The 27,828-nt window shown below is 42.1% G+C and overlaps 3 protein-coding genes across 4 annotated transcripts; 2 read left to right on the forward strand and 1 right to left on the reverse strand.

The window, feature by feature from the left end:
- Positions 1-645: 645 nt before the first annotated feature.
- myo1ha (myosin IHa) lies at positions 646-12,699 on the forward strand. The gene is made up of 33 exons (XM_054731715.2): positions 646-838; positions 975-1,111; positions 3,713-3,847; positions 3,924-4,039; positions 5,457-5,655; positions 5,747-5,827; positions 5,964-6,143; positions 6,229-6,327; positions 6,407-6,520; positions 6,582-6,653; positions 6,737-6,856; positions 6,951-7,018; positions 7,138-7,243; positions 7,319-7,399; positions 8,041-8,132; positions 8,253-8,347; positions 8,452-8,498; positions 8,575-8,655; positions 8,853-8,958; positions 9,058-9,175; positions 9,277-9,390; positions 9,473-9,549; positions 9,628-9,696; positions 10,914-10,998; positions 11,078-11,240; positions 11,310-11,393; positions 11,476-11,569; positions 11,645-11,700; positions 11,775-11,910; positions 11,983-12,053; positions 12,180-12,277; positions 12,357-12,456; positions 12,566-12,699. Exons 2-33 carry the CDS (start codon positions 1,106-1,108, stop codon positions 12,590-12,592), a joined length of 3,090 nt encoding a protein of 1,029 aa, XP_054587690.2. The 5' UTR covers positions 646-838; positions 975-1,105; the 3' UTR covers positions 12,593-12,699.
- Positions 12,700-12,908: 209 nt separating this feature from the next.
- Positions 12,909-18,658, reverse strand: kctd10 (potassium channel tetramerization domain containing 10). The gene is made up of 7 exons (XM_015972622.3): positions 18,521-18,658; positions 17,648-17,861; positions 17,388-17,557; positions 17,172-17,258; positions 14,470-14,522; positions 14,169-14,364; positions 12,909-14,072 (listed from the first exon to the last, which is right to left on the reverse strand). The coding sequence occupies exons 1-7, from the start codon at positions 18,521-18,523 to the stop codon at positions 13,872-13,874; spliced, it is 924 nt and encodes a 307-aa protein (XP_015828108.1). The 5' UTR covers positions 18,524-18,658; the 3' UTR covers positions 12,909-13,871.
- A 618-nt stretch (positions 18,659-19,276) lies between these two features.
- On the forward strand, positions 19,277-27,730 carry ube3b (ubiquitin protein ligase E3B). Of its 2 annotated transcripts, XM_070546488.1 has the most exons (28): positions 19,277-19,350; positions 19,582-19,657; positions 19,795-19,963; positions 20,053-20,170; positions 20,486-20,545; positions 20,637-20,741; positions 20,825-20,921; positions 21,008-21,093; positions 21,186-21,268; positions 21,408-21,513; positions 21,593-21,713; positions 21,815-21,992; positions 23,212-23,378; positions 23,470-23,637; positions 23,728-23,899; positions 24,016-24,134; positions 24,210-24,324; positions 24,424-24,523; positions 24,604-24,723; positions 24,795-24,971; positions 25,039-25,149; positions 25,236-25,373; positions 25,463-25,528; positions 25,614-25,672; positions 25,762-25,944; positions 26,042-26,153; positions 26,238-26,330; positions 27,314-27,730. In XM_070546488.1, exons 3-28 carry the CDS (start codon positions 19,803-19,805, stop codon positions 27,503-27,505), a joined length of 3,207 nt encoding a protein of 1,068 aa, XP_070402589.1. In that variant the 5' UTR covers positions 19,277-19,350; positions 19,582-19,657; positions 19,795-19,802; the 3' UTR covers positions 27,506-27,730. The 2 variants fall into 2 exon arrangements, with proteins under 2 accessions (XP_070402589.1, XP_015828107.1); XM_015972621.3 differs by lacking the exon at positions 19,277-19,350 and having other exon boundaries at positions 19,520-19,657.
- Positions 27,731-27,828: the final 98 nt, after the last annotated feature.

Here is a 27,828-nt window from a genome sequence, read left to right on the forward strand (position 1 = left end):
AAGGCTGGCCCTGTGGAAGCAGCTGCTTCTGTGCCCAGAAGACGTCGTTATCCTTCTCAGAAGAGCAGCGACCCCAAAAGATCTAAAACCAGAGGGAGCTTAGGTGAAGCCTACAACAGATTTAAAAAATCGGATATTGACAGCGAAGCTAATGTCTCGACGGCTGGAAACCTTGTTCTGTTGTTGCAACTACAACCTCCACACACTAGATGTCGCTTTGGTGTTCGTGTTCCATATTCCACCTTTAAAGCAGCAATGGCAAATTTGGAAAACAAAATAGCTTAACACATTTTTTTCATGCCTCCTAACTAGGGTTGCAGGGATTAACCGGTTTGACTATTAACCCCGGTTAATCCCCCGTAAAGACGTCTCCAACACCACCAATAATAAAAAAGTGAAATTGAATGTGCACAAGCAGCAGAAGCAGAACCAGTGACAGCAACCATTGGGACTGCTCCATTTCCACCTACGAAGCAGTTGAAGTTCCCTGTGTGGGAATACATCTGATATATCTCAAATATTCCCATGCAGGAGAATTCAACCGCTTCCTCAGCCCATTGATTATCCCCTCACTTCCTGTTTCTTCCCCATTTCCAGCCTCTGATATACTGACAGTGCTTCAGCATGATGACCAACACTGTTGGTCAGTCATTTATCCACCTAATCAAATCTCAGTAACCAGACATGAAATGTGCCAGCTGCAACTGAGAGCTGTGTCTGGTGGTAGTGACGCAATGGAGCTTGGAGACAGAAGAAGAAACAGAGGGGATGAGTTGGAGTAGTTTGGATCGTGTTTCTGTGTTGTTATGTTACACTCAGCAGAGCAGCACATAGCCAGGTAAGGACTGAATAAGATCTGCACCTTCCACGGCATGAATCATTAAGCACCCTGAGACTGAATGAGACGCCGGTAGATTTGTTGGTCGGCCTCCATGCAGCATCGCTGATGATGTTCTAACTTCTCATACATGAAGGAGCAACCAGAGGTCTGTAAAAGTATGATCGTCGCCTCCATGCAAGCAGACACAGGAGGACCCTCTGGTTCAGGCTAATTTTCAGAAGCCAAGTTTCTGCATCTGCTTAGCAGACAAACCAAGCTCCAGACATGCAGGTTTGAGTTTGCTTTATGTTTTTATTTCTTCATTTATTTTTCGAAAAACAGCCGTTATAGTCACACTAGTCAGGAAACGTGTGTTTCATGAGAGGCGTTGAGAGGAATCACGTTCATCTAAAATTTATTTTAGTTATAGTTTAAATCTGAGGAGACAACAGAAGCCCTGAAGGGCAACGGGGGGAAAATGTTGTTGCCTTTCAGGGCTTCCATAGCAGACACATTAGGATAGCTAGTGGGAAAAGATGAACAAGAGAAACCTTGTTTAGTTACTTTTAAAGTGAAAATGTTTCTGTTGTTGTTACAACACGGATTTTAACAGTTAAATTATTAGTTTTTGTTTAGTAAACTTAAATAAAAAGGCGTAGAAGTTTCATTTTATTCATGAAAATCTTTCACTTCACAGTGAGAATAAGTGTTGAATCGATTCTGTTAGATGGTTTGTTGAAACTGGAGTCAACCCAGAAGAGACATTTTCTTGTTTAGATGAATAAAAATTCCCAGCAGCCACTCCTCCCATCCTCCCCTGTCTGAAGATACATCCACTTCTGTGTCAGATGAGGTCACTCTGTCTCAGGCAACAGTGACACTCTAGACCCAGTTCAGGGACCATCTCTTAATTAAAATACAATCGGCCGTGCTCTGAAGTAGCCCGATCTGACTCTGGCTTTAAGGATTCATTACATAATCCTTCTTTCTGTCGTGCATCAAATTTGTCCACAATGTTTAATTATAGTGTGAACACCAAAGTACCTTATTGACTGTTTTGAGATATGCAAAGCCACTAATAACGCCAACACACAGAGAAGCTTTTGAAATAGTCAGGTCATTCTCTTGTCCTCCTGGACGAAGAACGCCCATTTAGTGTTCGGTCTTTCGAGCTTGCTGCAGACAGCTTTCTTTAAAAAAAAAAAAAGTTGTTTCAGGACACTAAAGGGAACCCGAACGAAAACAGCCAACCTTTAGATTGAGTCAGAAAACATTAGCATTATTATCACCACTGAATTCATGAATCCCTCCCTTGACAGGAGCTTATCTGTCCACGTTACTGCTTGTAATACTGTATGACATCCCTGAGCTACGCTGTCCCAGCACATTGTCTCCGCGCGCTGCCCAGAGAGAAGTTTGTTCCCATGAAGGAAGGGGGTGTCATGGATACCCCATTGATTCTGACGTCCAAAAAAGGGCTCCTTCAATGATATTGTTCACCTGTATCATTGGCTTAAAGCGGGTGGGTGGGAGGGGAGTGCTCTGGGAAGGGGGTCGTGTGAGGGTTATTTGTGGGGGACACGGGGTGAGGGGTATTGTTTGAGAAAGGGCTGAGAAGACTGGGGGGTACGGTGCTGACAGGTGGGAAAAAAATCCCTACTCTTATCTGACTGGTCTCCTCTATCCGTGCATGGGGCCCCGAACTAGTGGAGTAATGAAGTCCAAATTACAGCAGAAGATTGCTCGGAACAAACCTCTATTGTTTGCCCTCGGGGCGCACTAAAGCACACTAAATGAGTGTCACAGCATGCAGCGGGGCACGGACCGTTACCGCACCATTTAGTCTGTCTCGTTGTCTCAAGACGGCCCCGTTTCAGTGGTTGTCAGATCAGACAAATACCACCCCCCACCCCCCGGCCTCCTTCGCCTTCACCCCTTCCTCTGTACAGCCACAACCCCTCCCCAACTCCTCACCCCGAAATAGGCCAAATCTCCGCCATTGTGTTTCGACTGCCTAGTGTGAAATTCACTGTGACGTTAAATGTTTTCTAATGAATAATTACTGAATGGATATGCAGGGGGAATATGTGTAATGGATTGTAGACTGCATTTTAAAGACGTCTTTTTTTGTCTCTTCTCCGTGGTATTTACAGGACAAAAAAAACACTTGGCCTTTCTCAGAAGGAACCGGGGCCATAGGTGGAGGGCTCAGGCCTGAGGGGAGGGGCGGGGGAGGGCTTTGTGTCAATTAGATCCAATGGATTATCTTTTTTAAATGTTTTTACAGAGAGAGTTGAGAATCAAAGGGCTTCTGCTTCCAAAGAGAGCGAAGAAACACAAAACCAACAAAAGCTGCGAAAACCTTTGGTCCAAGTGTTGGTGCTGCGAATGCAAAACAGACTGGTGGAATTTTTGTTCCCGCTGCGCCGCTTAAATGTGCCACTGTTTTTGGCTCTGCCAGTCCACTTGTGTTGTTTGGTTGGTGCTTCAGGCTGAGGCAATTATGGGTAGCCAGCCAGAATTATTACCTCTTTCTGTTCATCTGCAAACTCTCAGACCTTTATCTCACAGGGTCGCTAAACTCCCTCTCTCAATGCAACAAATACTGTTTGTTCTTTTATTTTGGTCTTGTTTATGTCCCCTGTGGAGCATGTTCCATTCATTCATTCGTTCATTGCCAAAAATACCTGACCTCAAACTTTCAGTTTTGTTTTAATCAATTCAAAATTGTGACGTGTGTTCTTGCAACACGTTGCTGCTTTTTCAAACATAAATCGGGGTCTGCCTTTAAATTTCTGATGTACGTTGCATGTTAATAAAGCAGCTTTGAGTAAGTAGATCCCCAGGGTCCAGTTTATTTAGTTCTGATCTGGTTGAAACCACTTGTTGCAGGGTCAGCTGGACATGGAGGGTGCCCTGACTGCCAGGGACCGGGTGGGAATCCAGGACTTTGTCCTCCTGGATGAAACCACAGAGACAGCCTTTCTCAGCAACTTAAAAAAACGATTCGGCAAGGATCTCATCTATGTGAGTCTCAAAATGAAACCCTGAACCTAACTAATGTGTCCTCAATCGAGCAATAAATGTGATTTTTATGTTTTAGACTTACATTGGCACGTTGCTGGTGTCTGTTAACCCGTACAAGGAGCTGGACATCTACAACAGGAAACAGATGGATGTTTACATGGGGGTCAACTTTTTTGAGCTTCCACCACACATGTGAGTGTACTCATGATGAAAACTGAGTTTAAAGAGCGTGTAACAGTCATGGATTTTATCAATATGTTTATCAATAACTCATTTCCTATAGTGAAGAGAGAAGGAGACAATGAGCAGACAAGTCAAACTGTTATAGCTGTGGCATAGTGCACGAGGCAAAATGCCCCAAACATCCGGTCACAGAGTTTATTTATACCAAGAGATAAGAGAGAGGGAGAGAGAGAGAGAGAGAGAGAGAGAGAGAGAGATTGTGTGTGTGTGTGTGTGTGTGTGTGTGTGTGTGTGTGTGTGTGTGTGCGTGTGTGTGTGTGGGGGGGGGGGGGGGGGTCAAGAATGTGTGGGTGTGTCATGCAAAGAGGCATAGAGCAATACATTTACATTCAGTTGATTGGGTCCATGATCAAGAATTAATAAACATAAATTTTTCCATAACAGTAACGAACAATGTTATAAAAATCAGCATCCCAGAGATTCAGACATTTTTACGTCCTAGTTTTTATATGATTGATTCTCTAAATCATGAACGTTGTTTCTGGAAACTAGTGCATCATAGATATGAATACATAGACACCTCATTGGACATAGCCTACAACCCATCACAAATAAGGTTTCAAGTATTTGAATGCAAATCAACAGTATGGCAAATGAAAACAACCTGATGAAAAATAAAACAAAACAAATGGCATCACCTTATTTAACAAGAACCCAGCAAAAATGCAAATGCAGTTTGTTGGAAATGTCTGATGCATTATTTTATATCCTTAAACAAACATTTGCAGAGAGAACTTGCAGTAATTTTTCTCATTTGTCTTTCATAAAATGTATCTTGACATCAGTTTTCACAAACGTTTGATGTTTGCACGTTCAGAAACTATCCTCCTTTTCGTCCAGTCAAAAAATTTTAATTGAACTGAGCTGCTGCAAGACTTTGATTCTTTTCTATTTTGTTTATTGTTTGTTTGTTTGTGGATTATTGTCTTGATTGCATGTTGTGCAAGTGGTCGTGACTGCAGAAGAATCCCAGTCAGCCTATCACCATGCATTTATGGGATCTTTGTGTGTTTAGACGGTAAAACAGCAGCATGGCAGCTTATGCTGCATTGTTACAGGTCTTCTCTTGGGGGCTTTACCTAAATTTAAATTTTATAATTGAAGATATTATCATGACGGGAACTGCATGTACCCTGCAAATGCACAGATGAACCAAGGTCAACGTTCTAAAGGTTCTTAAATGTCACACTAGTTCATGGAAACCCTGACCTCAAAGGAGGTGCAATTATTTATTAGGTTTTTTTTACTATGAATGCAATTGTTGAATCTTCCTTTGTATGTGTGTCCATGGATACAGGTTAATTAAGGTGTTCCCAGATAAAATGACTCATCCTGTGAGTATAATGTTGTCTCTGCATCCCTCCAGTTACGCCTTAGCAGATACCGCCTACCACACCATGCTGACAGAGTTCAACAACCACTTCATCCTGATCTCCGGTGAGAGCGGAGCAGGAAAAACCGAAGCCTCCAAGAAGATTCTGCAGTATTATGCCGTCAGCTGCCCCAGCACCACCTTACTAAACACCGTCAGGGACAAAATGCTCATGTCCAACCCCGTCCTAGAGGTCCGGCGGTGGTATTTTCACTCTTAAAGGGCAGATATGTACTTCAACTTGCAAAGAATGTTCTGAATGAAACAACTGTGTTGTGCCACAGGCTTTTGGGAATGCAAAAACACTGAAAAATGACAATTCAAGCAGGTTTGGGAAATACATGGACATTCAGTTTGACAGCCAGGTAAGGAGAGAGAGAGAGAGAGAGAGAGAGAGAGAGAGAGAGAGAGAGAGAGAGAGAGAGAGAGAGAGAGAGAGAGAGAGAGAGAGAGAGAGAGAGAGAGAGAGAGAGAGAGGTAAATGAATAATGATCTTCTAAGGGGGATGCAGTTGGAGGCCACATCCTGAACTACCTGCTGGAGAAGTCGAGGGTCGTGCATCAGAACCACGGAGAGAGAAACTTCCACATCTTTTATCAGCTGCTGGATGGAGGATCGGATGAGCTACTGCAGAGGCTGGGTCTGGAGAGAAACTCCCAGCATTACAACTATCTAACACAAGTCAGATGAGTCAGGAAATATTATTTATTTTAAACATTCAGAGAAAAAAAAGTGCTTTTTACAGTTTGATTCTTGTCTCTAACAGGGAGAGTGTGCCATTGTGTCATCCATTAACGACAAAAACGACTGGAAGTCAGTCAAGAATGCACTGCAAGTCATTGACTTTGATGCAGAGAGCACTAATGTATGTTGGATCATGATGCAGATGCGTTCACAGCTGTTGCTTACACACAGCTTAATTAAAAGCGTGCTTCTGTCTTCAGCACCTGCTAGAGGTCGTTGCGAGTGTCCTCCACTTGGGGAACATTCAGTTTGACACCGACGAAAAAGGCCACACCTGCTTAAACAATAACTCGGAGCTGAGCTGGGTTTCAAATGTACGAAACTTAAAATGGTACAAATGAATACAGTGGTGTCTTACGTAAATGTTTCTGGCAGCTTTTAGGCGTGGATGCCAAGAAGCTTCAGGAGGGGTTTACGTTCAGGAAGATTGAAGCCAAAACGGAGCAGGTTCAAAACGTTTTGATTCCGTTCCACGTTAAGATCCCATCTCCATATTTAGGTTACAGTTGTGATGTTTTTTCCCTTTACAGGTCTTCAGTCCGTTCACTGTTGACCACGCTATCTATGTCAGGGATGCTCTGGCTAAAGCCATCTATGGACAGACCTTTACCTGGCTGGTCAACAGGATCAATGAGTCCATGGAGAACAAGGTGAGGATTGGCTTATTTGAAAAAAAAAAAAGAAAGAAGAAAATAAGAGAAACAATCAAATATATTCTTTACAGATGTTTTTGTTTCCTAAAAGGATTCCTCACGGAAAACTGTTATTGGACTTTTGGATATTTATGGATTTGAGGTGTTCTATGTGAACAGGTGGGTGATGTTCTTTATCAACCAGGAGATAGAGTTTAGTTGACTCAGTCGTTGAAGATTACTCTTTGTCTTATATCAGTTTATTTGCTGATTTTCTTTTACTATCCTTCTGCCCTCAGCTTTGAGCAGTTCTGTATAAATTACTGCAACGAGAAGCTGCAGCAGCTTTTTATCCAACTGACTCTCAAGTCCGAGCAGGAAGAATATGAAGCAGAAGGAATCGAGGTAACTTCATAAAAACCTGATAGCATTTATTTTTGCTTTAATCTGAGTTTAATCCCACTTTATTATTGGTCTTAGTGGGAACCAGTTCAGTTCTTCAACAACAAAATAATCTGTGATCTGGTTGAGGAGAGACATAGAGGAATCATATCGCTGCTGGTGGGTATCTAAAGGCCATTAATTCATTAATTATAAAGGTAACTATGATGGGATTTGTTTGGATGTGTAAACATTAGTATCTATGTCACTAATGATGTGTAAATGAACATGGAACATTGTAAATGTTGTCTCCTGAACTGAACACTAGGTGGCAGCAGAGCACAATATGTATAGAGGTGTAGCGTAGAGTTCAGGGGACGTTCTGCTGAGGGTTACAAACTGAATGCTGTGTATGCTTGTTTCTCCTGCTGTAATAAGTTTCTCATGGATGAAGTTGCTGTTTATCTGCTTTCTATCGACTAGAAAACATAACAGTAAAAATGTTGATTTTTTCTTTTCTTCATGAAGATTGATTTGTCATGATTCATTTAATTGTAGCTGTATTTGGTGCATGTTAAAGGTTTTATATGGTCTTGTAGCCCAGGCTCTGTAGTTTGTAGAGGTGCAGCTTGATGACATTTATTGAAATATAGGGCATTAAGTTTGATGCAAGACTTCCCATTTAATGATAGACTTTGTACCCTCCAATTGGGGGGTGCCCGGCGTTATTTTGTTCTAATCAATTAATCGTGATTAACGCATTAAATTCCTACCCCTAATCAATATAAACACATAAATTAAGGGTGAGATTTCTTCTACAGGACGAAGAGTGCCTCAGGCCTGGTGATGCTACAGATCTCACCTTCCTGGACAGACTCGAGGACAAGATGGGAAATCATCCCCACTTTGTCACGTGAGTCATAGTCTAAATATATTTTCCACAATAAAATGGTCTAAACTTACCATTTCCAACAGGAAATGATTTATTTGGATTTATCTATAAAATTTACTTTTACATCATCTCCTCCTGCAGGCACAGACTGGCCGACAAAATGACCCGTAAGACTCTGGAGAGAGGAGATTTCCGTCTCTTGCATTATGCCGGGGAGGTCACCTACTGTGTTGTAGGTAATAGGAGAGAATAATCTTGTTGATCTGTTGACTAAAAAAAACCCACCAATTTATTGTTGAACCAGAATCCAAATGTATGTATTTTTTTAATCATATTGCAGGTTTCCTGGATAAAAACAATAACCTGTTATACAGAAACATCAAAGACGTAAGCTCTAAATGAATTTATTTGACAAATTATTGTATTTAGGTGTAAAACTGTGTGACACCTCTCATACTTACAGCTAATCTGTCAGTCAAAGAATGCCATAATCAGTGAGTGCTTCTCATCCATGGACACCGACAACAGGAGAAGACCTGAAACGGTGAGTCAACCCGTGTTCAGCTCTTCAAATTCCTCATTTCTAACATCTAAAGTCTTATTTTATTTAAGAGAGAAGCCTCTCTGCTTTCACAATTAGCTTTACGGCTTTATCGTCCTTTAATCAGAACCAGTCTAATTGTAAAATTATTAAACTAAAGCTGCTGTGAACTGTTAATGACCCTCAGCTTGTGTCTGCAGGTAGCTACTCAGTTTAAAAACAGCCTCATGAAGCTGACGGAGATGCTGATGGCTAAAGAAGCCTGGTACATACGCTGCCTGAAATCCAATGAGTCCAAACAGCCAGGTACATCAGCCAAGAAGAGGCAAACGGGAACAAATTAAGTCTGTTTGATTTGGACTAAATCATGCTTTTTGGCTGTCTGGACCTCTGTGACAACCACAGATCAGTTTGATGAAGCACTGATCAGACATCAGGTGAAGTATCTGGGCCTGATGGAGCACCTCAGAGTCAGACGAGCTGGATTCGCTTATCGACGGAAATATGAGGACTTCTTAAAGAGGTAGTGAAAGATCATGTTCATCCTTGTAGATTCATTTTTAATTTTCAGTTTAAAACAAGAAAGAAAAAGGACCTACGTGGGTTATTTGTCCCATTTTGCAGATACAAACCCCTGTGTCCAGCTACATGGCCTCACTGGAGAGGACTACCCGCTGACGGCGTCGAGCTGCTGGTTCAGCATCTGGGTTACCTGCCTGATGAGTACAGAATGGGACGGTGAGGAATGTGTTATAATTCAGACTGAATTCACTGTAAAGGCAGGAACAAAAAGAATAATATCCGTTGTTGATTTTCATAGAACCAAAATCTTCATCCGCCATCCCAGAACACTTTATGCCACAGAGGACGCCTATGAGAGATGTAAACATGAACTGGGTGAGTTAATGTAAAACCTTAGAAGCTTTCATCATCCATGTTAGTCGACTAATTCAGTTTCGTGTTCTGGATTTGCAGCAACGCGACTGCAGGCCAAGTACAAAGGCTACAAGGCAAAGGGAGAGTTCAGAAAACAGAAGGAAGCTGGTAATGCACAGCCTTCCGTGGTGCTGTTAAAGAGCAGCTTCTCTGAAAAACCATTTTTACTTACTGTTTTTGAAAATTGTGGTCACTCTGAGTTTAACATGCAGGCTGAGCATGAAAATAGTCTCCTACACCTTTCACCTGGGTTAGCTTAGAACATAGATGGAGAAACTCTAGGATTTGAAAAGCCTGATAGAGCTATGTCACACTATCACTTCACATTTGTGGACTGTTTAACATCTAGGAAACATCAGAAAACGTCTCAGCTAGCAGAAGCTAACCGTTAGCATTAGCAACTCCACCACACAGCAGACCTCCTTCAGGATAGTGTTGTTTGTGGAAATAAAACATCAGTGTTGCATTGCGAGCAGAGTCAGTGGTAAAGTCACATTGATGTTTGCCAATCCGAGGCGAGATGTCCAAATATCAGGAAATAAGACTCCAAATCCTGACGTCTGAACCTACTTTCTCCTTTGGCTGAATTCTTCGTGCTGAAACAGGTGCACCAGAGCTTTTTTCCCCAGAGAATGACTTACAAGGCATTCATTCCTACTAGAGATCGCTGCAATTGTATTAAAAATATAAGTAAAGTTCTTCTTCAAAGCTTTTTGTTTTTAATTTTAAATGCATAAAAATGTGATTTTTTTTGTGGCTGAAAATATTCAAACTTTTGTTTTTATTATCAATATAGACCCTCCAGAGAGCTTTAAAATTTCCACTAACCATTTCTGCACATCAGCTCGGAGAAAGGTTCACAGATCCTTCTTTATGGAAAAGATTCTCCTGTTAAAGTTTCTTCAAAACCTGAATGAAAAAACATCTACAATTTTTGACATTAAATTTTTTAAAAGGTCTTGTTTCATTGCTCACTAATCGTTTACATCAGATTGCCTGATGTTTTTCATTCAAACTCTTTTGTTCCATTAATGAAACAACCTAACAGGCCCAAACCGTAATACTTCCACCGCCATGCTTTATCGGTACAATAAGGTACTTGTGCTTTAGTGCAGCATAGCAGATTTTGGTGTTCGTGGACTTACAATGTTTTTCAGTAACTTCCAGCTTTAAAACGTAAACGTTTTAAAAGTTTTAAGCTATATTTGTTCAGACAAAATGGAAAAAAAAACACTCTAAAACACAGAGACAAGTGAAAACAAGTATGCTGTACATCAAAAGTTATAAAAAATAAAGCAACCTTCAATTTATTTTCATCTTCTCAGCGACTAAGATTGAAACTTGTTGGAGAGGAGCGCAGGCGAGGAAGGAAAAAGAGAAACGAGCCTGGGCCGTAAAGGTCATCAAGAAGTAAGGGTCAAAGTCTCACATTATAATGGTCATATTTCTATTTAAACGATAAAAGTGGATGTTTTCCTGTCTTTTACAGGTTTATCAAAGCGTACATGAACAGAGGACAATTAAAAACCACTGATAACTCCGAGTACCTGGCCTTTGTGAGACAGAGTTACCTAAACAGACTCAAAAACAGTCTGCCAAAGACGGTTCTGGATAAAACCACCTGGCTAACTCCACCGGCTGTGATGACAGAGGTACTCCATCCCAAAATAACTCACAAGAAATTTGTATTTCAACTCTGTGGCTGATTGATTGTCTCTCAGGCATCTGGGCTACTGCGTAAGATCCACTACCGTCTAATGGTGAGGAAGTACGTGAGAGGAGTCACACCCCAGAGGAAAGCACAAGTGAGACACATCCACCCAGTCTGGAGAACCATTCCACATTTGTAAAAATCAAATCCTTATTTTTATTTTTCTTGTCTTTCAGCTCCAGCTGAAGGTTGTCACCAGTTCTATCTTTAAAGGTAAAAAAGAAAGCTACCCAAAGAGCATCCCTCAACCTTTTGTGGACACAAGAATCAGTGAGTCTCCCACACAAGTTACCAAATGTCATTTTATTTCTGATCGATGACATTAACGCAAACTACCGCCTCCAGGTGACCAAGACATAAACATGAGGATTCTGAGTATGATTCGCAATGAGCACATTAAGGTAATTACATCATCTGAGCCCCTAAAAGTATCAGAACACCAAAAAGTGCTGAATGTGTGGTCGTGTTTCTGCAGTACAGTGTTCCAGTGATTAAATATGACAGAAACGGCTTCAAACCGAGGCCCAGGCAGCTTATTCTGACTCAGGCTGCTGCCTACATGGTTGAGGAAGCCAAGATCAAACAGAGAGTGGCGTACAGCTCTCTCAAAGGTCAGGCCTGCATGATAAGTCACCAGCCGTGTTCTTGTGCTGAGGTCAAGGCTGATTTCTGACTCAATTTAGGGATTTCTGTAAGCAACTTAACCGATGACATCATCATAATCCATGTAACACGTGAAGACCCCAAACAAAAGGTAAGGCATTATGGAACAGGCAGGAAGACTAATGTAGTTTATAGTATCAATATAATCAATCTGAAGACATAAGAGGTTAAGGGTCTTCTAAATAAACTCATTGTATCGTACTCGGGTTGTTTTAAGGGGGATCTGGTCTTTCAGTGCGACCACTTGTTTGAGTTTTTGACCAAACTTAGCGTCATCGCTAAAAAGGAGAATGTCGTCAAAGTCGTTCAGGGCAGGTGAGTCAGCGCTTTAAGATGTAAAGACATAACTTTAGAACGAGTTGTGATAACGGCACACTTGCATGTAATTTTCCAGCATAAAGTTTGAAATCCAGCCAGGGAAAGAGGGCGTGGTAGACTTTAGCACCGGGCAGGAGCCGATGGCGTACAAAGCCAAGAACGGACACCTCATGGTGGTGAGTTCTGTCTGTTAATGAAGTGGACGGGTTGATGCTCCATTTAATGGCCTGAAGGTAATTTGCAAAGAAAGAGACACCACATGACTCAGGCGGTTTGTCTCTGCAGGTTGCCACTCGAGCAAGGACACGCTGACGCGCGGGGCCGAAGAGGAGACAAGTCGCCCCTACATATTTCATCAGGAGACCCCTTAAGGAGAGGATCGTGTCTACACGACACGCCTGATCTGAGCCAGCAGAGCCCATGGTGCATCTGGGATGAGCTTGTTTATTTTTAAAAAATCATCTCAACTTCACAATTAAACTACCAAATCTTTCTGTGCTTTAGCAAAGGTTTCACTCTAGTTTAGAATATTATTTAAGTGTGTTAATCTGAGATCCTAGTCATGAAGCCATATGTATAATAGTTTTGTATGTTCACTCATGAAAGTATTACAATTAAAAACAAAAGAAAAGGTTTATACAAATTTATTTGTGATGATGTATAAATATAAAACATACATTTATGTTTACTCTTTGGACTACAGACCGACACAAACTAACTGACTGAGCTCAGACGGTACAGTCTGTGATGAATACGCCGATGAAGGATGAATGTCTCCCTGTTAAAAAGCATGTAGACAGGGTTTCCTTCCTGCTGCTGGGATCTCCAGTTACAGTCATTCACTATAACCTCAGCAGACATTATTCAATCAGCCTGGCACATTTAACACCTCAGGTCACAGCTCAAGTTCCCTCCACTGAAACACAAGGATTCGTTTAGTGGAGTGAAGGGTCAAACATCAATGTTAAAACTAAATACTGTGAAATGTTCATATTTTTGTGACATCTCATTATTTTAGATATTTGCTGTAATCAGCAGGCAACAAGTTAGCTGTAGTGACACATAAGAGTAAAACAGTACCACCATATGGCCACGTTGTGAACAGCCACTTTTTTCCCACTGATGACCACAAAGTAGGCGTGTCAGAACTAGCGAGGAGAAGCTGAATAATCTACTTTAGTTTTTACTGGTTACATGATCTAACTCGTATACGTCACATACACTGGACCTTTAAATATTTTCTGCACAGTTCTCCTTCCCCACAAACACACTGGCTAAACTGGACGCCTGTTGTGCTGAAAGCAAACATCCATGTAATCTCCTGCTGAAGAAACTATTCTGTCTAATAAACATACAAAAAAAAAAAAAAAAGGACAATACACCACTGCCTGAGAGCTCGACAAGTAGGACAAAAACACACACATTCCACCTCTACACACTGCTGTATGACACTCGTCTCACAGTCGTCTTCTGGAGGAGCTGGTAGGAGAAGATTGGAGGTCAAGAGAGGTGCTGGGTGTTCTAAGGCACACGCATGGCGCAGAGACTGTCCAGAATCAGAGAAACGGGCTGCTGGGTCTGAACAGGGAGGTCACTGGTGGTGGTGTGTGCGATCATCTGGTCGTTTGACGTGAATCTTACGAACGCGATCGTCGTCATCCAGATGATTGGGTCGTCCTGCCGCACCACCTGTGGCCTCTAGCAGAGCGTTATCTGGACCCCGACCATCATGGGCCTCATACAAAAGGATGTTGAGGGTCTCCTCATAAATTCGTGCCTCGGGGAACTCAACCTTGAAGTAATGAGAGATGTGTAGAAAAGTTTAGCTTTAAGCAAAAACAAAAAAGAAGAAGGGAGGTGTTGCAAAGGACAGCAGGTGAATCATTACCTTTGTCTGTTTCTTCTCTGTGGCATAAACGATGGAGGTGCAACACACTTCGGCAATCTTACGACCCTGGCCATAAAATGACCAACAGCAGATCTCATCCCCGATCACATCTTTGATGAAGAGAACTCGGCCATTGAACCGCAGTGACAACTTGTCAAACAGCTCGATATTTTTCAGCATGTTGTCATCAGAATTGCTGGATAGGAGTAAAAAGAATCACAAAAACAAAGAATTTTCATTGGCAAAGGACAAATCCTGAAAATTTAGGGCTAAGTGTTCTAATTTCATGAAGAAAACTCACCTAGTATATGAATATTTGTTGTTGCTTCTGTTATACAGCAGTTTCACAGTGGGCTGTAAAGAAAACAGTCATTTACAAAGATGGAGATCTCCCCTGTACAAGTAGCCAGGGTGCATGATCAATCAAGTCACAGTGACAGGACACTCACACTGTCACAGACGCATGACATTCTGTCTCAATCTGTCCCCCTGCTGATATTCTGCAGGGGTGGACCTTTAAAGCGCCCGAGCGCCAATGGTGCTAAATTTTCTCGTCGGGCGGTAAATACTTGACGACTTACCGCCCGGGTGGCGCCCAAGCCTTGTTTGTCATTTACACACCGGCTTTCATCTACATCATGGCCGTGCCCTGTAGGAAGCCGCCGTTTTTGTTTTGCGCGCGTGAACCTGCGCGCCTCTAGCCACGTATTGCACGATTCTAGTTATAGTCACATGAACTATAAGTTCACTATTACAGACGAAGTGGAACCACGCTAGAAACACACAAGCACGCAGGAAGATGGCGCCACCACAGGGATGGGATTTCTTGATGAAATCTCAAAACAAAACGCTTTAAAACTGGTGAGGAGAAGCGAGATAGTTCGAAACGGTATGAAGCAGAGAGGCGTGTGCGTAGGTGGAATGATTTTTGGCGGTTTAAAGAAGACGGGAGGCGCAGAGAAAGGCCGTGTTCGAGTTGAGCAGCGCCTCGCCTGGAAAACAGACGAGAGCAGACGGAAGCAGCAGGGGGAGTGGCTGAAAGCCGGTGTTTAAGTCGGACAGATTTCCCTACATGTGTAGCTCGGGGGTGACGATGGCTGAAGATATCGCATTAGCGTTCACACTTGTTCAATTTTCCATTTTAATTCTGGTGCCTGTTAGCAGCTGAAACACATCCTCACGTGCTTCTGGATATCATATATTGTATATGAAGACATGACTGTAATAATAAGTAAAGGTTAGCAGCTGTAGCTTCAGTGTGCTCATAGGAAACATGACAAAAGAACACAAAACACATTTCTCTTGTGGCCTATATAGTTGTCATCATCAACGTAACATGATTTACAGAATACATGTGACCAACTAACATTTCATGTTCTACCACCGGATGTTTGGATCAAAATATGAACCAATCAGATCTTAGATCAGGTGAGAACCAGGCGTTTCCCATCATGCCCTAGGTTTTGCAGCCGAGGGAGAGCAACTGCAGCGCCTTGCTCCAAAATCTGCGGCCGCCTTGATCTCACGAGGTTATCGTTGCCTACGTATGCATGACGTCAGAGCAAGTCGGCGTCAAGTCGGACACAAAGCTAACCGGCATGCACTGCTCGCCGATCACCGCTGGTCTAATCTGCGCAGAACTGGCTCATCTCGAACACAATCAATGGCTCGAGTACAGCAAAGCGGAGGAGGTGATGTACTGCGTTGTATGTCAGAAGTATGCGACGACAAAATCGAGTTTTGTTGAGGGAACAAACAAATTCAAACTTGAATACGTTATTATGTTTGTGAATGTGTACAAAATGAAGGTTTATTACATTTAAAACGGTTCAGTTGTTATTTTGACTCGTTTTGGCAGCTGACCAGAGGGGGCGGTAGATTCTTGGCGGGGCCGGTAAATATTCAGAGTTACCGGCCCGGCTGGCCGGTTGGTTTTGAAGTTAATGTCCACCCCTGTTCTGCATTCCGTATTCTGCGCTTCAGGCTGTGTGTGTGTGTGTGTGTGTGCGTGTGTGTGTGTTTGTGTGTGTGTGTGTGTGTGTGTGTGTGTGTGTGTGTGTGTGTGTGTGTGTGTGTATGTGTGTGTGTGCACGCGCTCCACAGATCTCTCTGAAGAATTCACAACATTGACGGCTTTCAGCAACACTGTGCCACTTCGTGGATTTTCTCTTATTTGTTTTGAAAAAGCCCTTCCTTTCACTTGTTCTGTGTGAAAACGAAGCAGTACAAGTGATAATGCTGCAGGATTTCATAATTGTATCCTTCTCAGCAGCAGCACTGCAGGTGCTCTCCATGTCCAGAATGTGCGTAAGCAAGGTCCTTAGTCAACTTCCCACTAAGTTTTCTTTCATAAATCCCAAAGTTTGCATGGAAAGTTGCTTATGCAATTTTCCGACCCCGTTTTGTGCGTAAGCAAGCTTGATAAATGAGGTCCCTGGGCTTTTGCCCCAGACAGACTCATGGCTGTTTAAACGCTGTTCTGGATGAATCCTTGCTCTGCTGCCACGCTGGATTCGAAGTGGGTGCTGAAAAATGAGGGCAACTTCAGCCAAAGTTTTACAATCAGGAAACAATTCTTCATATGAAATAACCAGAAGTCTACCGGACTCTCTGAAAGATGGAAAGGTTTCCACTTCCCAGATCTAGAAGCACTTAATATCGCGCTCTTATGAACAATGCCGAGTGCATCACAGATGCACTCCGAGCTCCTCTTCAGCGTGCTGTAATGAGCACTGTCAGTAGCAGGATGTGGAGAATGTGTGAGATAATACTCAAATGCACTGATGGAAATCTTTTCTTGATTGATTGCATTACCTCTGTGATGTTCTCTGTGCGCAACATGTAAAATATCTGTGCAAGTGCATGAGCCATTAACAAACGTACACACGGCCAAACAAATAAATAAACAAATAGCCTCTTGTAAAAACAACCATAACGGCTCACCCGTTCGTCGACGGTCAAATATTTTGTCCCAACCCAAATTTACATAAAAAATACAAATACCCTTTTTGAGGTTGCGATGAGTCTCTGCTCTTCTTTAGATGATGTCATGAGAGGCACTTTGCAAAGGGGTTCATATGTTTCTTTGTTCTGAAATGAAAAATAATTTTTAAATTTAAAATAAAAAAAACATAAAGACACATTAAGCCCATTTAAAAAACTTTTTAAACATTATTATTATGCAGTTTAGAATTTATGCCAAGTAAATAAACTTGTTACCTGCAAAGCAGCCGTACATTCATCAGCAAGGCCTTGGACCAGGTAATACTTGGCTTCAGCAAGGAGCTCCTCAGTTTCTCGACGGCTGTCTGGGAGCGGGACAGCTCCGTCTCTAAGGTAGTTAAGGATTGTTCCAAAGTGTTTCCCACAGCGATCAATCAAAATCCAACCTATGAATATGAAATGATGAGCGATTAAGCCTTGTCAAAGGTCAAATCAGCAATGACAAACATCTCTCAAACTTTATATCCATGGCTCACCTTCGCTGTCCGTCAACACTTCCATCCTGCCACTGAACATAGCTTTGAGCATCGTGTCCTGTTTGGTAAGAGTCTGCATTGTAGTATAGTACAGAGCTCCACCCACATTTAGTTTCACATACTTTGAACTGGGGCTGGAGCCCTTGAAGGACGTGGTCCGTGTTGTAGCTGCCGGCACTGCCGAGCTCACCACTCTCTCTCCTGACATCTCTTCCTGGAGCAACAAGAGATAAAATAATGTGACATATGGATCTCAACAAAAAACTCTCATATTCGCACATCAGTCAGACATTATGTTGTGTTTTCACATGATCGGAAACTTTAATTTTGATAAGTGTGATCTTGGTCATCTTGATTATGTTTATTTAGGCCATTTAACCACTGTGGCCTCACTGCTTACAATACAATGTACTGAATATTTCGATTTTTGTTTAAATAAATAAAATAATCTGTGGCATTAATCTAATAATTTTAGATGTCAATAGGGAGGATTAAATGAGCAGAGATGTCTAAATATGAGACTTTTATATCGCATTATTTACAAAAACTATTGGAAATAACTGAACAATTGCTGAAGTTGTGAAAATCGCAAAGAGAACAGCTTTAGATTTTACGAGAAACCCGACGATCGTACTTTACAAAGAACGTTTTATATTTTGTTTGTAAAGCTGATACGTAGTTCTTTTTCTAAAACATTTAACTTTATTGTAATGGCCACTGTGAGCTAGCAAGCAAGTTAGCATTAGCTGATACCGATAGGGTTCACTACCAAATGTCAACAATTACTGTCGAACGAACTCTATAAAATGTCCTTTCATATAATGTAAGTAGCGCAACATGAATTTGCCTTTGTAAATGTAAATACATATTTACCATAGAACCCACAGCAGACTTCGTAAGCGTAGCTTGCCAACGCCAGTCAGCTAACACCTACTTCCTTCCGGTGTTGTGCCCAAAAAAGCACCTCTGCGGCGACAGGGCCCGACACTGATGAAAAGGTTGAATTATTCTTTACTATCAGCATTCTTAGTTTCTAAAGATGGGATTATAATTATACACAAACGGGACGATTATTTTTCACCAGAGTATTGCAAAACTATAACATTCGCATCATTTATCAACATAAATATTTCAACTGTTAAATTAAATATTTTAGGACAATTGTAGAAAAGAAATTCTGAATAACGCTTAAAATGCTTCTTTCCAGAACAGGGTGGTAGGGTACATTTTTCGACACAACACCGATTGTACCGTGAAAATGACGTTATCACAGACCGATTATATTATTTTGTAAATATTATAGAATTTTCAAATAAATATAAATGACAACAGTAATTTAGCAGTACTGTAATTTTCCCATATTTTGTACATTAATTTTGGTTAACGACAAACTAGGAAAACGACACTTCCTTGACTCTGGACATTTCCGCTGACGGAGTAACAGTGAAAACAGTCCCCTCTCCGTAGCCCACCCAACTCAGCAGAGGAAATCTATATTCACCACAAAAAGCCGAAAGTCACCCGTTTTTACTACATAAAAATGAGCTCATTTGGCAAATTTGAGATTTTTAAAATTGTATTAAATCTTTTATTGTCATTTGTTTACGAGCATAAAGGTTGCCCGGAATCATTTCGAGCGGCACAAGGGATTAATGGCTGAAGTCAATGAAGGGATCTCATCTCATTGTTTACATTTCAAAACGGTGTGTTTCTTGCGTTAGAAAAATTGACATCGATACAGGATAATATATTAGCCTAAAACAATGCTATGTATCTTTGAATGTATGTAAAATTTACCTTATAGTTGGCAAGTCGCAAACTAGCTCTTGAGAGCTAACAGTCGCTGCTTCACCCTCCACTGTGTCGTTATTTGCTTCAAAGATGCCAAGTTAGCCCTCTTGTTCTTTTGCCTTCCTCATGTTTGGATGTCACAGACAGCCAAATGATTGAAATAGTATAGCGACAGGTGAGGCTGAAGGCCAAACAACATCTTGCCATCTTCAGACTCAGGTAAATTCATCATTAAGCTCAAACAACTACTTTATGGGATGTAAACATACCGGCTGGAACGCCTTTTTAAATAGCCATCAACACCATCACGCAGACTGCAGAAGCTTCATGGTTTGTATTATTTTATATATTTCTAGGGTGCACAATGTTTAGTGTCCCTCAAAGCTCCAAGTCCGAGTTCCTGGACAAAGCCAGGCAGGCTAGAGAAGAAAGAAAGGGACAGAAAGAGAAGGAGAAATCAGCAATCCTCATTCAAGCTCTGATCCGGAGATTCCTCTGTCGCTGCAGGCTCCAGAAGCAAATAAGGTGAGCAGTTTTAACTTGTAAATGTTTTGTAAGCAATTGTTTCTCAGCTTCAATTGTTTTCTTTAACCTTTCAATAATTGTCTTACCAGGAAGGAAGTTGACGACTATTTTCAAACCTCTGAAACTGGCACAACAAAAAGAAATGCACTTTCAATTTTAAAAATAGCTCGGAAACTACTATTTATTTATGGCCAAGAGGATAAGATGGTGAGTTAGTTGCTGTTGCATTTGTAACAGTTACCCTACATGAATAACTTTTTAGTGTTGCAGTAAAACCACATGACCCCCCCCCCCCCCCATTAGTGTGAATATGACACACCTTGCTAAGAATGAGGTTATAAAATTCAAATACTATGTTTTTAGATGTTCTCTTGCCTTAATAATCACACCGTCACATGTCTAAGAACAAATAACTTTAAAATATAAATATTTATTTACATAGATGCTTGGAAAGATCTAAAGTCTCTCTTAAAACTATTAATCAGCTCTGGTCTGTGTAATATAAATAGTTGTGTTTTTTAGCGATTTGAAAAACTCTGCCGCGCTATTCTGGCCAGCATGGAGGTGGAAAACGAACCTAAAGTGAGTGTTTAATAAAGATACCCTTCACATATCAGACACACGAGTTGAAATTTTACTTATTTCAATTACATTTCTCAAATTAAACCCTTAGGTGTGGTATGTTTCAATGGCTCTCTCCAAAGACCTCACTATTCCCTGGCTAAAACAGATCAAAGATGTTTTGTGGACGTGCTGTCAACTTTTGAAAAATCTAAAGGTTAGTAAAAAGTAGCTTCTGTACATTTTATTTTATTTTACCATAGTAACGGTAGATGAAGCAGTGTTGTTTGTGATTTTTAGCCTGACATCCTCCAAGACAACAAGCTGGTTACATTGTACCTCACCATGCTGGTGACCTTCACTGACACGTCAACATGGCGGATTGTCAGAGGGAAGGGTGAGTTTCTTGTGTAAACACGCCTATCATTATTACAGGATGTCCTTTATTCAGATAGAAACGTAACATCAACACCAATGTTGCAGGTGAAGCCCTCAGACCAGCTTTGACAAAGATATGTGAGAACATCATGGGCCATCTCAACCAAAAGGGATTCTATTCGATGCTGCAGGTTCACCACAACTCCTCATAATTCTTCTCTAATGTCACTCAGCTGTTGTTTTAACAATGCACTCACTGTATGTCCTGTTTTTTACTTATCAGATCTTGCTGTCTAATGGCTTGGCTCGCTCTAAACCATCTCTCTCCAAAGGCACCCTGACAGCCATCTTTACTTTGTCAATGAGGTAAGTTGGTATTCCAGTGTTATGTAAGTGGAGAAACAATAATAGTGGTAGTTTATTTTTATCTGTGTTTATGTTCCGGTTTACTTGTCATTGATTTTGTCTCGAGGCTTCATTTGAAAATGAACCAAATCTTTTGCAGGCCGGTCGTTGCTGCTCACTTCTCTGAAAACCTGCTGAGATCATTCCTCATCCACATCATGTCCGTTCCTGCCATCGTTTACCACCTTAATGTGTTAACCCCAGAGGTAAAACCCTGTTGCTGTCATGCTACACATTTTATGTGAAATGCTGGAGTTTACCCCAATATCTGCTCTGACTCAACAGTGCATGGCGTCCATTCAGAGTCATGGCCTGCTGCGAAAGTTCATTTTGTTTCTCAGTCGGGAAGAACAGTGCCTGGACATTTGTGTTTGTCTTGAGGGCAGCCACACGCTCTGCTTGCTTGGTATATTTTTTGATGAGTTTTAATTATAGTATTTAACACTTTATTATGGAGACTTTGTATAAAATATATCTAAAAAGCTTTGAATTGTTTCTTTTAACCAGGAAACCTGATTTATCTGGGCTACCTTAACGAGAAAGTCGTGGAAGAGGAGGCTAATCATTTTGTGAAGGACCTGACTGACATGCTGTCGTATTGCCAGAGATATGTTTCACAAAAGAAGTCCAACTTAACCCACTGGCACCCCGTCCTGGGCTGGTTCTCTCAAACTGTAGACTACGGGTCAGTTTGAACATCTAACATGTCTTTAATAATTTCCTAACTAACATGTATTTGACAAAGCTTTTTGATAGACGGATCGGTGCTGCGTCTACAGCACTGCGAGCGTTCTACTGGCCTGTTGTGGTGAAGAGAGAGCTGAGCCGGAAGGCGAAGCTCTGAATTTACTGGTTGATCCCCGTTCCCACCCTTGCCTATGGTCATGAGCTTTGGGTAGTGACCGAAAGAACGAGATTGCAGATACAAGCATCTCGGAGTAGAACCACTGCTCCTCCAAGTCGAGAGGAGCCAGTTGAGGTGGCGTGGGCATCTAGTTAGGATGCCTCCTGGACGCCTCCCTGGTGAGATTTTCTGGGCACATCCAACGGAAAGGAGATCCAAGGGAATACCCAGGACACGCTAGAGGGACTGTGTTTCTCGGCTGGCCAGGGAACGCCTTGGGATTCCCCTGGAAGAGCTGGCTCAAGTGAGGAGACGGAAGTCTAGGCCTCTCTGCTCAGGTTGCAGCCCCCGCAACCCGACTCCAGATCAACAGTTGAAAATGGATGGATGACGAGGCTTTTGTTAAAGCTTAAAGAACAAGTTCACTGAGAAACCGTTTTTTACTTTTAAAAAAATATGAGCAGCCATGAAAGCCAATCAGATCTATGTCACACTGTCATTTAACATTCATGGAGTCACTCGTGTTGACTCATGACGGGGAAGGCTGTTGTTGGTTTGGCCTTCAGGAGAGAGCAGAGCATGTCTCGGCTAGTAGAAGCTAACTGTTAGCATTAGCAACTTCACAACATGGCAAGACTTTTTCAGGCTTGTGTTATTTGTGGAGATAAAAAATCAACGTTGCAACGAGTCAGTGGTAGATTTGTTGCTCTTAGCCAATGTGAGGCAAGATGTCCAAATATCAGGAAATGAGACCCCAAATCCTTCCGCCTGCTGCCCACCCCTCATCTGGCTCACTTCTACTTCATGAAACACGAGCGCTGGCTCTTTTTTCACACAGAGATCGACTCACAAGGCGTTCATTTATACTGAAGACCACTGAAGATGTGTTGAAAAAAATGAGTGAACTTGGTCTTTGAAGTTCCATTTATTTAAGGGTTACATTGTATCTTTTTTGGGTTAATTATTCTAAATTTTATTTCAATTAGTCATCTCTTTGTTTAAAAATAGTGGAAGATTCTTGACTTTGATTTCTTCTGCTCACGACTTTGTTTCCCTTTAGTCTAAACGAGTCGATGCCGCTGGTCACCAAGCAGCTCCAGTACCTCTGGGGCGTGTCTGTAATCCGAACGCTCTTCAGCGATGTCCTCTCTAAGAAGCTGGAGAGCCAGGAGGCCACTCCCCCTCCTCCTCAACCGAGCACGTCACAGAACAACCTGCCAGTTAAAAGTAAGGCCCAAACCTTGTTCTGTTCTTTAAACAGGAACCAGTTTGTTTTCTTTTTGTTTCTGTGAGAAGGTGATGTGTTGATTTTCTACAGATCTATTCAAGAGAGCGTTTCAGAAGTCGGCTTCTGTACGAAACATTCTGAAACCGGTCGGAGGGAAGCGAGTCGACTCAGCTGAAGTTCAGAAAGTGTGCAGCATCTGTGTGCTCTACCAAACCGCGCTTTCCACTCTGACACAAATACGCCTCCAGATACTCACTGGTCAGCGAAAGACTCTGACGTGTTGCCGTGTTACTCGTGCACGGTCATGGTCGTAATGACGTGTGTCTTGTCTGTTCTGGTTTTCTGCAGGTCTGACGCACCTTGATGATCTTTTACCCAAACTGTGGGCCTTCATCTGTGAGCTTGGTCCTCAGGGGGGCCTCAAGCTCTTCATGGAGTGTCTGAACAACGACACAGAGGAGTCCAAACAGCTGCTGGCCATGCTCATGCTGTTCTGTGACTGCTCACGTCACCTCATAACGTAATTTCTTCAAGTTTTAACATTTTTAATTACTCTCCACAAATGTAATTCTACTTAGTCGTTGGAAATAGCTTGCTGTGATTTTTGAAATGTACACAATATTGACAATTTGACAGAATTCTGGATGATATTGAAGTTTATGAAGAACAAACCTCTTTCAAGCTGGAGGAGCTTCTCACCATCTCCTCTTTTCTAAACACATTTGTGTACAAGATGATCTGGGACGGCATCTTAGGTGAGTGTGTGGCCTCACCCCGACTCCCCCTCCTTTTTATTAAGCTTATATTAATTGGATTTTTTTTATGAAAAGAAAATGCAAAAGGAGAGAAACTGGAGCTGTTCCACAGTGTTCACGGTTGGCTGATGGTGCTTTATGAGCGGGACTGCCGGCGTAGATTCACTCCTGACGATCACTGGCTACGGAAGTAAACGCAAAGCTCCAAACTCTCTCCTTGTTTTTTGTTTCAGTCTTCATTTAATGACTTCATCGTCTAAGTGGTGAATGTCTCTGTTGGTGCATTCAGGGATCTGAAGCCCAGTTTGTTGTTCCAAGAGCTGGAAAAAGGCAAGAGAAGAGCCCAGCTTTTACTGCAGTACATCCCTCATGTCATCCCACATAAAAATGTGAGCACGCTGCAGTCTTTCATTCAAGCTGATGTCATTTTTACTTCCACATTTACATTTTATTATGTCCTTCATTTCAGAGGGTGCTGCTGTTCAGGAACATCGTCACAAAGGAAAAAGAGAGTTTAGGGTTGGTAGAGACGAGCTCCGCCTCGCCACACGTCACCCACATCACCATTCGCCGGTCGAGAATGCTCGAGGTATATCGTTAATAGCAGTGCGTCACTTTTTGGGTTGTTCCTGTATAACACTTGGATGCTCCTCCCTGAAGGATGGGTACGACCAGCTCCGCAGGTTACCTGTGAATTCCATAAAAGGTGTCATTCGTGTGAAGTTTGTAAACGACCTGGGAGTGGACGAGGCTGGAATCGATCAAGACGGTGTTTTCAAGGAGTTTCTAGAGGAGATCATTAAGAAAGTTTTCAATCCTGCTCTTAATTTGTTCAAGGTAACCCGATCAGCATCCTGCATTTCACCCATCCGTTTGGTTTGACAGCGTTTTTGTTTTCTTGCAGACGACGAGTGGAAACGAAAGGTTGTATCCATCACCTACTTCCTACATCCACGAGAATCACTTGCAGCTGTTTGAGTTTGTAGGGAAGATGCTCGGAAAAGCGGTTTATGAGGTGAATAGATTTCTAAAAGTGATTTATTTTCTCTTTCTGATGTTGTCGAGGTAAATCCTGAGAAACGTTTTGTTTTGTGTTCTCAGGGCATTGTCGTGGACGTCCCGTTTGCCTCCTTCTTCCTCAGTCAAGTCTTGGGACATCACCATAGCACCTTCTACAGCTCCATTGATGAGCTTCCCTCTCTGGACTCAGAGTTTTACAAAAACCTCACCTCCATCAAGGTCAGACGAGTTTACTTTTCCTCTAAACTTTTCTTATTTCTCCAGATTTTTATCTTCTGATGTCCTTTTTTCTTCTTGCTTCCTTTCAGCGTTATGATGGAGATGTGGGCGATCTGGGACTGACTTTGTCCTATGACGAAGATGTAATGGGGCAGGTGAATAAGCAAACTATAAAAACACGTTTTAATTTAGGCATCTATAACAAATTAAATTCACAAAATCATTAACTGTGTTTTACAGCTTGTCTGTCATGAGTTGATTCCTGGGGGGAAAACCATGCCGGTCACCAATGAAAACAAGTGAGTAAATTAAGATTTTATTAATAAATAAAAGTTCTGTGATTAGAAGTTGGTGGAAATTTTGAGTTCATCATCAACGTCCTCTGCAGGATCAGCTACATCCACCTGATGGCGCACTTCCGGATGCACACACAGATTAAAGAGCAAACGGCTGCTTTCATCCGGGGCTTCCGGAGCATCATTAATCCCGAGTGGCTGCACATGTTTTCCACACCTGAGGTCCAGCGGCTTATCTCAGGGGATAACGCCGAGATCGATCTAGACGATCTCAAGTATGACGCATCAATAGGAACAGGGCTGTTTGGTGTTGTCTCGTGCTGATTTAGTGGTTGCATGAAAACGCGTGTAATTATTTTTTGTTTTCTTCAGGAAACACACCGTCTACTATGGCGGTTTCCACAGCAGCCATCGGGTCATCATCTGGCTGTGGGACATCCTGTCTAGTGACTTTAACGCTGAAGAGAGGGCTATGTTCCTTAAAGTATGATTTGTGTTTGTTACTCTGCCTTTATTTCTGGTCACAGTGAGGTTTTATTTATTGCTGTTTTGAATGTTTTCGTTACAGTTTGTGACCAGCTGTTCAAGACCGCCGCTTCTAGGTTTTGCTTACCTCAAACCACCTTTCTCCATCCGATGTGTGGAAGTTTCAGATGATCAGGTGAGAGAAATTTAAAGTTTCCCTATGCTTAGGAAAGAGTTTTCATTTGATAGTATCTTTTAAAGCAACACCCAGTTGGTTTCTCACCTCTCTCCCTACTGGCTGAAAGCGGGATTACAACTGTCGTAAACAACCCTGCCTCAGTCTGCTGTAGCTAGTGCTAACAACGAGCTAACGCTAACACTAGCCAACTGATACTAACCAAACTGTGAAAAAGATCCACACTGTTGGACACATTTTGTCTGTCACTTATAAGTCCAGCAGCAACAAAGACAGGTCACCATCCGGCCGTGATTTCATAGCACTGTTGGGGTTATTAGGAGCGAATAATTAGTAAGTTTTAACTTACTTTTGGATTCTTCAATAAATTCTGTAAATATGGGAATATTTACTGAGTTATTAATTGATTAAGATACAATTAAGTATATACGGGGCACCATTCCCTTCAAACGGGGAAAAATTGAATCCAAAACTCTTATCAGTCTTTCTTGAAGTTCGAGGTCAGACCCTCAACAGCACCCTTCAGCTTCCTCAAACTAGTGTAGGCTGCACTGATTTTCACGCTGGTTTTAGACCTTTGCTTCGCCTCCAAAAACATTACTCTCTTCCTTTTACTTCCAGGCTCTGCCATGATGCCAACAAAAAAGGCAAACCTCTTCTTCTTCTTGTGCTTTTTATTGACGGTCTGCGAATTGAAAAAAGTGAACTACTTGCCTTTAAATGAGCTACCAGCACAGCTAACAGATATTACCATAAAACAGGTAGAGAGCTACCTCTATTGCTCATACCCGAACCACAAAACAGTTCGGTGCAGTTTCTGGTCAGAGGAGGGAACCAGATTGCTGTCTAATGTGAAGTTGCTCAAGTTTCTGGCTCACGAACCACTGAAACCAGTTTGAAAACAACAGTTTAAAGTATTAAAGCTCTTCAGTGTTGCTTAAAAAAACTGTTTGAGATTTTGAAATTTTGCCGTCTCCATACAGGACACTGGAGACACTCTTGGCAGCGTCCTCAGGGGCTTCTTCACAATCCGGAAGAAGGAGCCTGGTGGTCGACTTCCTACTTCGTCCACGTGCTTCAACCTCCTCAAGCTGCCCAACTACAGCAAGAAGAGCATCCTGCGTGACAAACTGCGCTACGCTATCAGTATGAACACCGGCTTCGAGCTCTCCTAACTGCTGCGATGGGACAATCTTCAACAGAAAGCTTGTGTGAACAAAGCGAGAGGCTCAGCTCACCTGGACAGCAGCCTTTCACTTTAAAGGGCCACCGGCTTGAACAAAAAGGGGGGGTTTAAAAAGACATGTAGAGTCTGATGTTGCTCCTTTTCCCTCCTATTAAACCTGGATGGGCTCTGATGGCGAGGAGTGGACTCCACTGCTCCTGTTGCACAGCAAATTTTTAACACTTCCTGTCTTTCCTAAAGGAAAAGATCTGTTTCTCGGGCCTAACAGAGTCTTGAGTGTAAACCCCACTGTTTTAGCAGAACTGGAGAGCA

This window comes from Nothobranchius furzeri, chromosome 17, assembly GCF_043380555.1.
Source record: "Nothobranchius furzeri strain GRZ-AD chromosome 17, NfurGRZ-RIMD1, whole genome shotgun sequence".
Taxonomy (NCBI): domain Eukaryota; kingdom Metazoa; phylum Chordata; class Actinopteri; order Cyprinodontiformes; family Nothobranchiidae; genus Nothobranchius; species Nothobranchius furzeri.

Excerpts from the sequence above, each read along its gene's own strand:
- myo1ha (XM_054731715.2), top strand. Across the intron at positions 8,656-8,852 it reads ACAGGAGAAGACCTGAAACG|GTAGCTACTCAGTTTAAAAA; the intron begins GTGAGTCAACCC and ends TTGTGTCTGCAG. Across the intron at positions 12,054-12,179 it reads GTGAAGACCCCAAACAAAAG|GGGGATCTGGTCTTTCAGTG; the intron begins GTAAGGCATTAT and ends GGTTGTTTTAAG.
- kctd10 (XM_015972622.3), bottom strand. Across the intron at positions 17,558-17,647 it reads AGTGTTGACGGACAGCGAAG|GTTGGATTTTGATTGATCGC; the intron begins GTGAGCCATGGA and ends TCATATTCATAG. Across the intron at positions 17,259-17,387 it reads AATGTACGGCTGCTTTGCAG|AACAAAGAAACATATGAACC; the intron begins GTAACAAGTTTA and ends TTTTCATTTCAG.
- ube3b (XM_070546488.1), top strand. The coding sequence starts at position 19,803 with ATGTTTAGTGTCCCTCAAAGCTCCAAGTCCGAGTTCCTGGACAAAGCC. Across the intron at positions 21,714-21,814 it reads CCACACGCTCTGCTTGCTTG|GAAACCTGATTTATCTGGGC; the intron begins GTATATTTTTTG and ends TCTTTTAACCAG. Across the intron at positions 25,374-25,462 it reads AAAACCTCACCTCCATCAAG|CGTTATGATGGAGATGTGGG; the intron begins GTCAGACGAGTT and ends GCTTCCTTTCAG.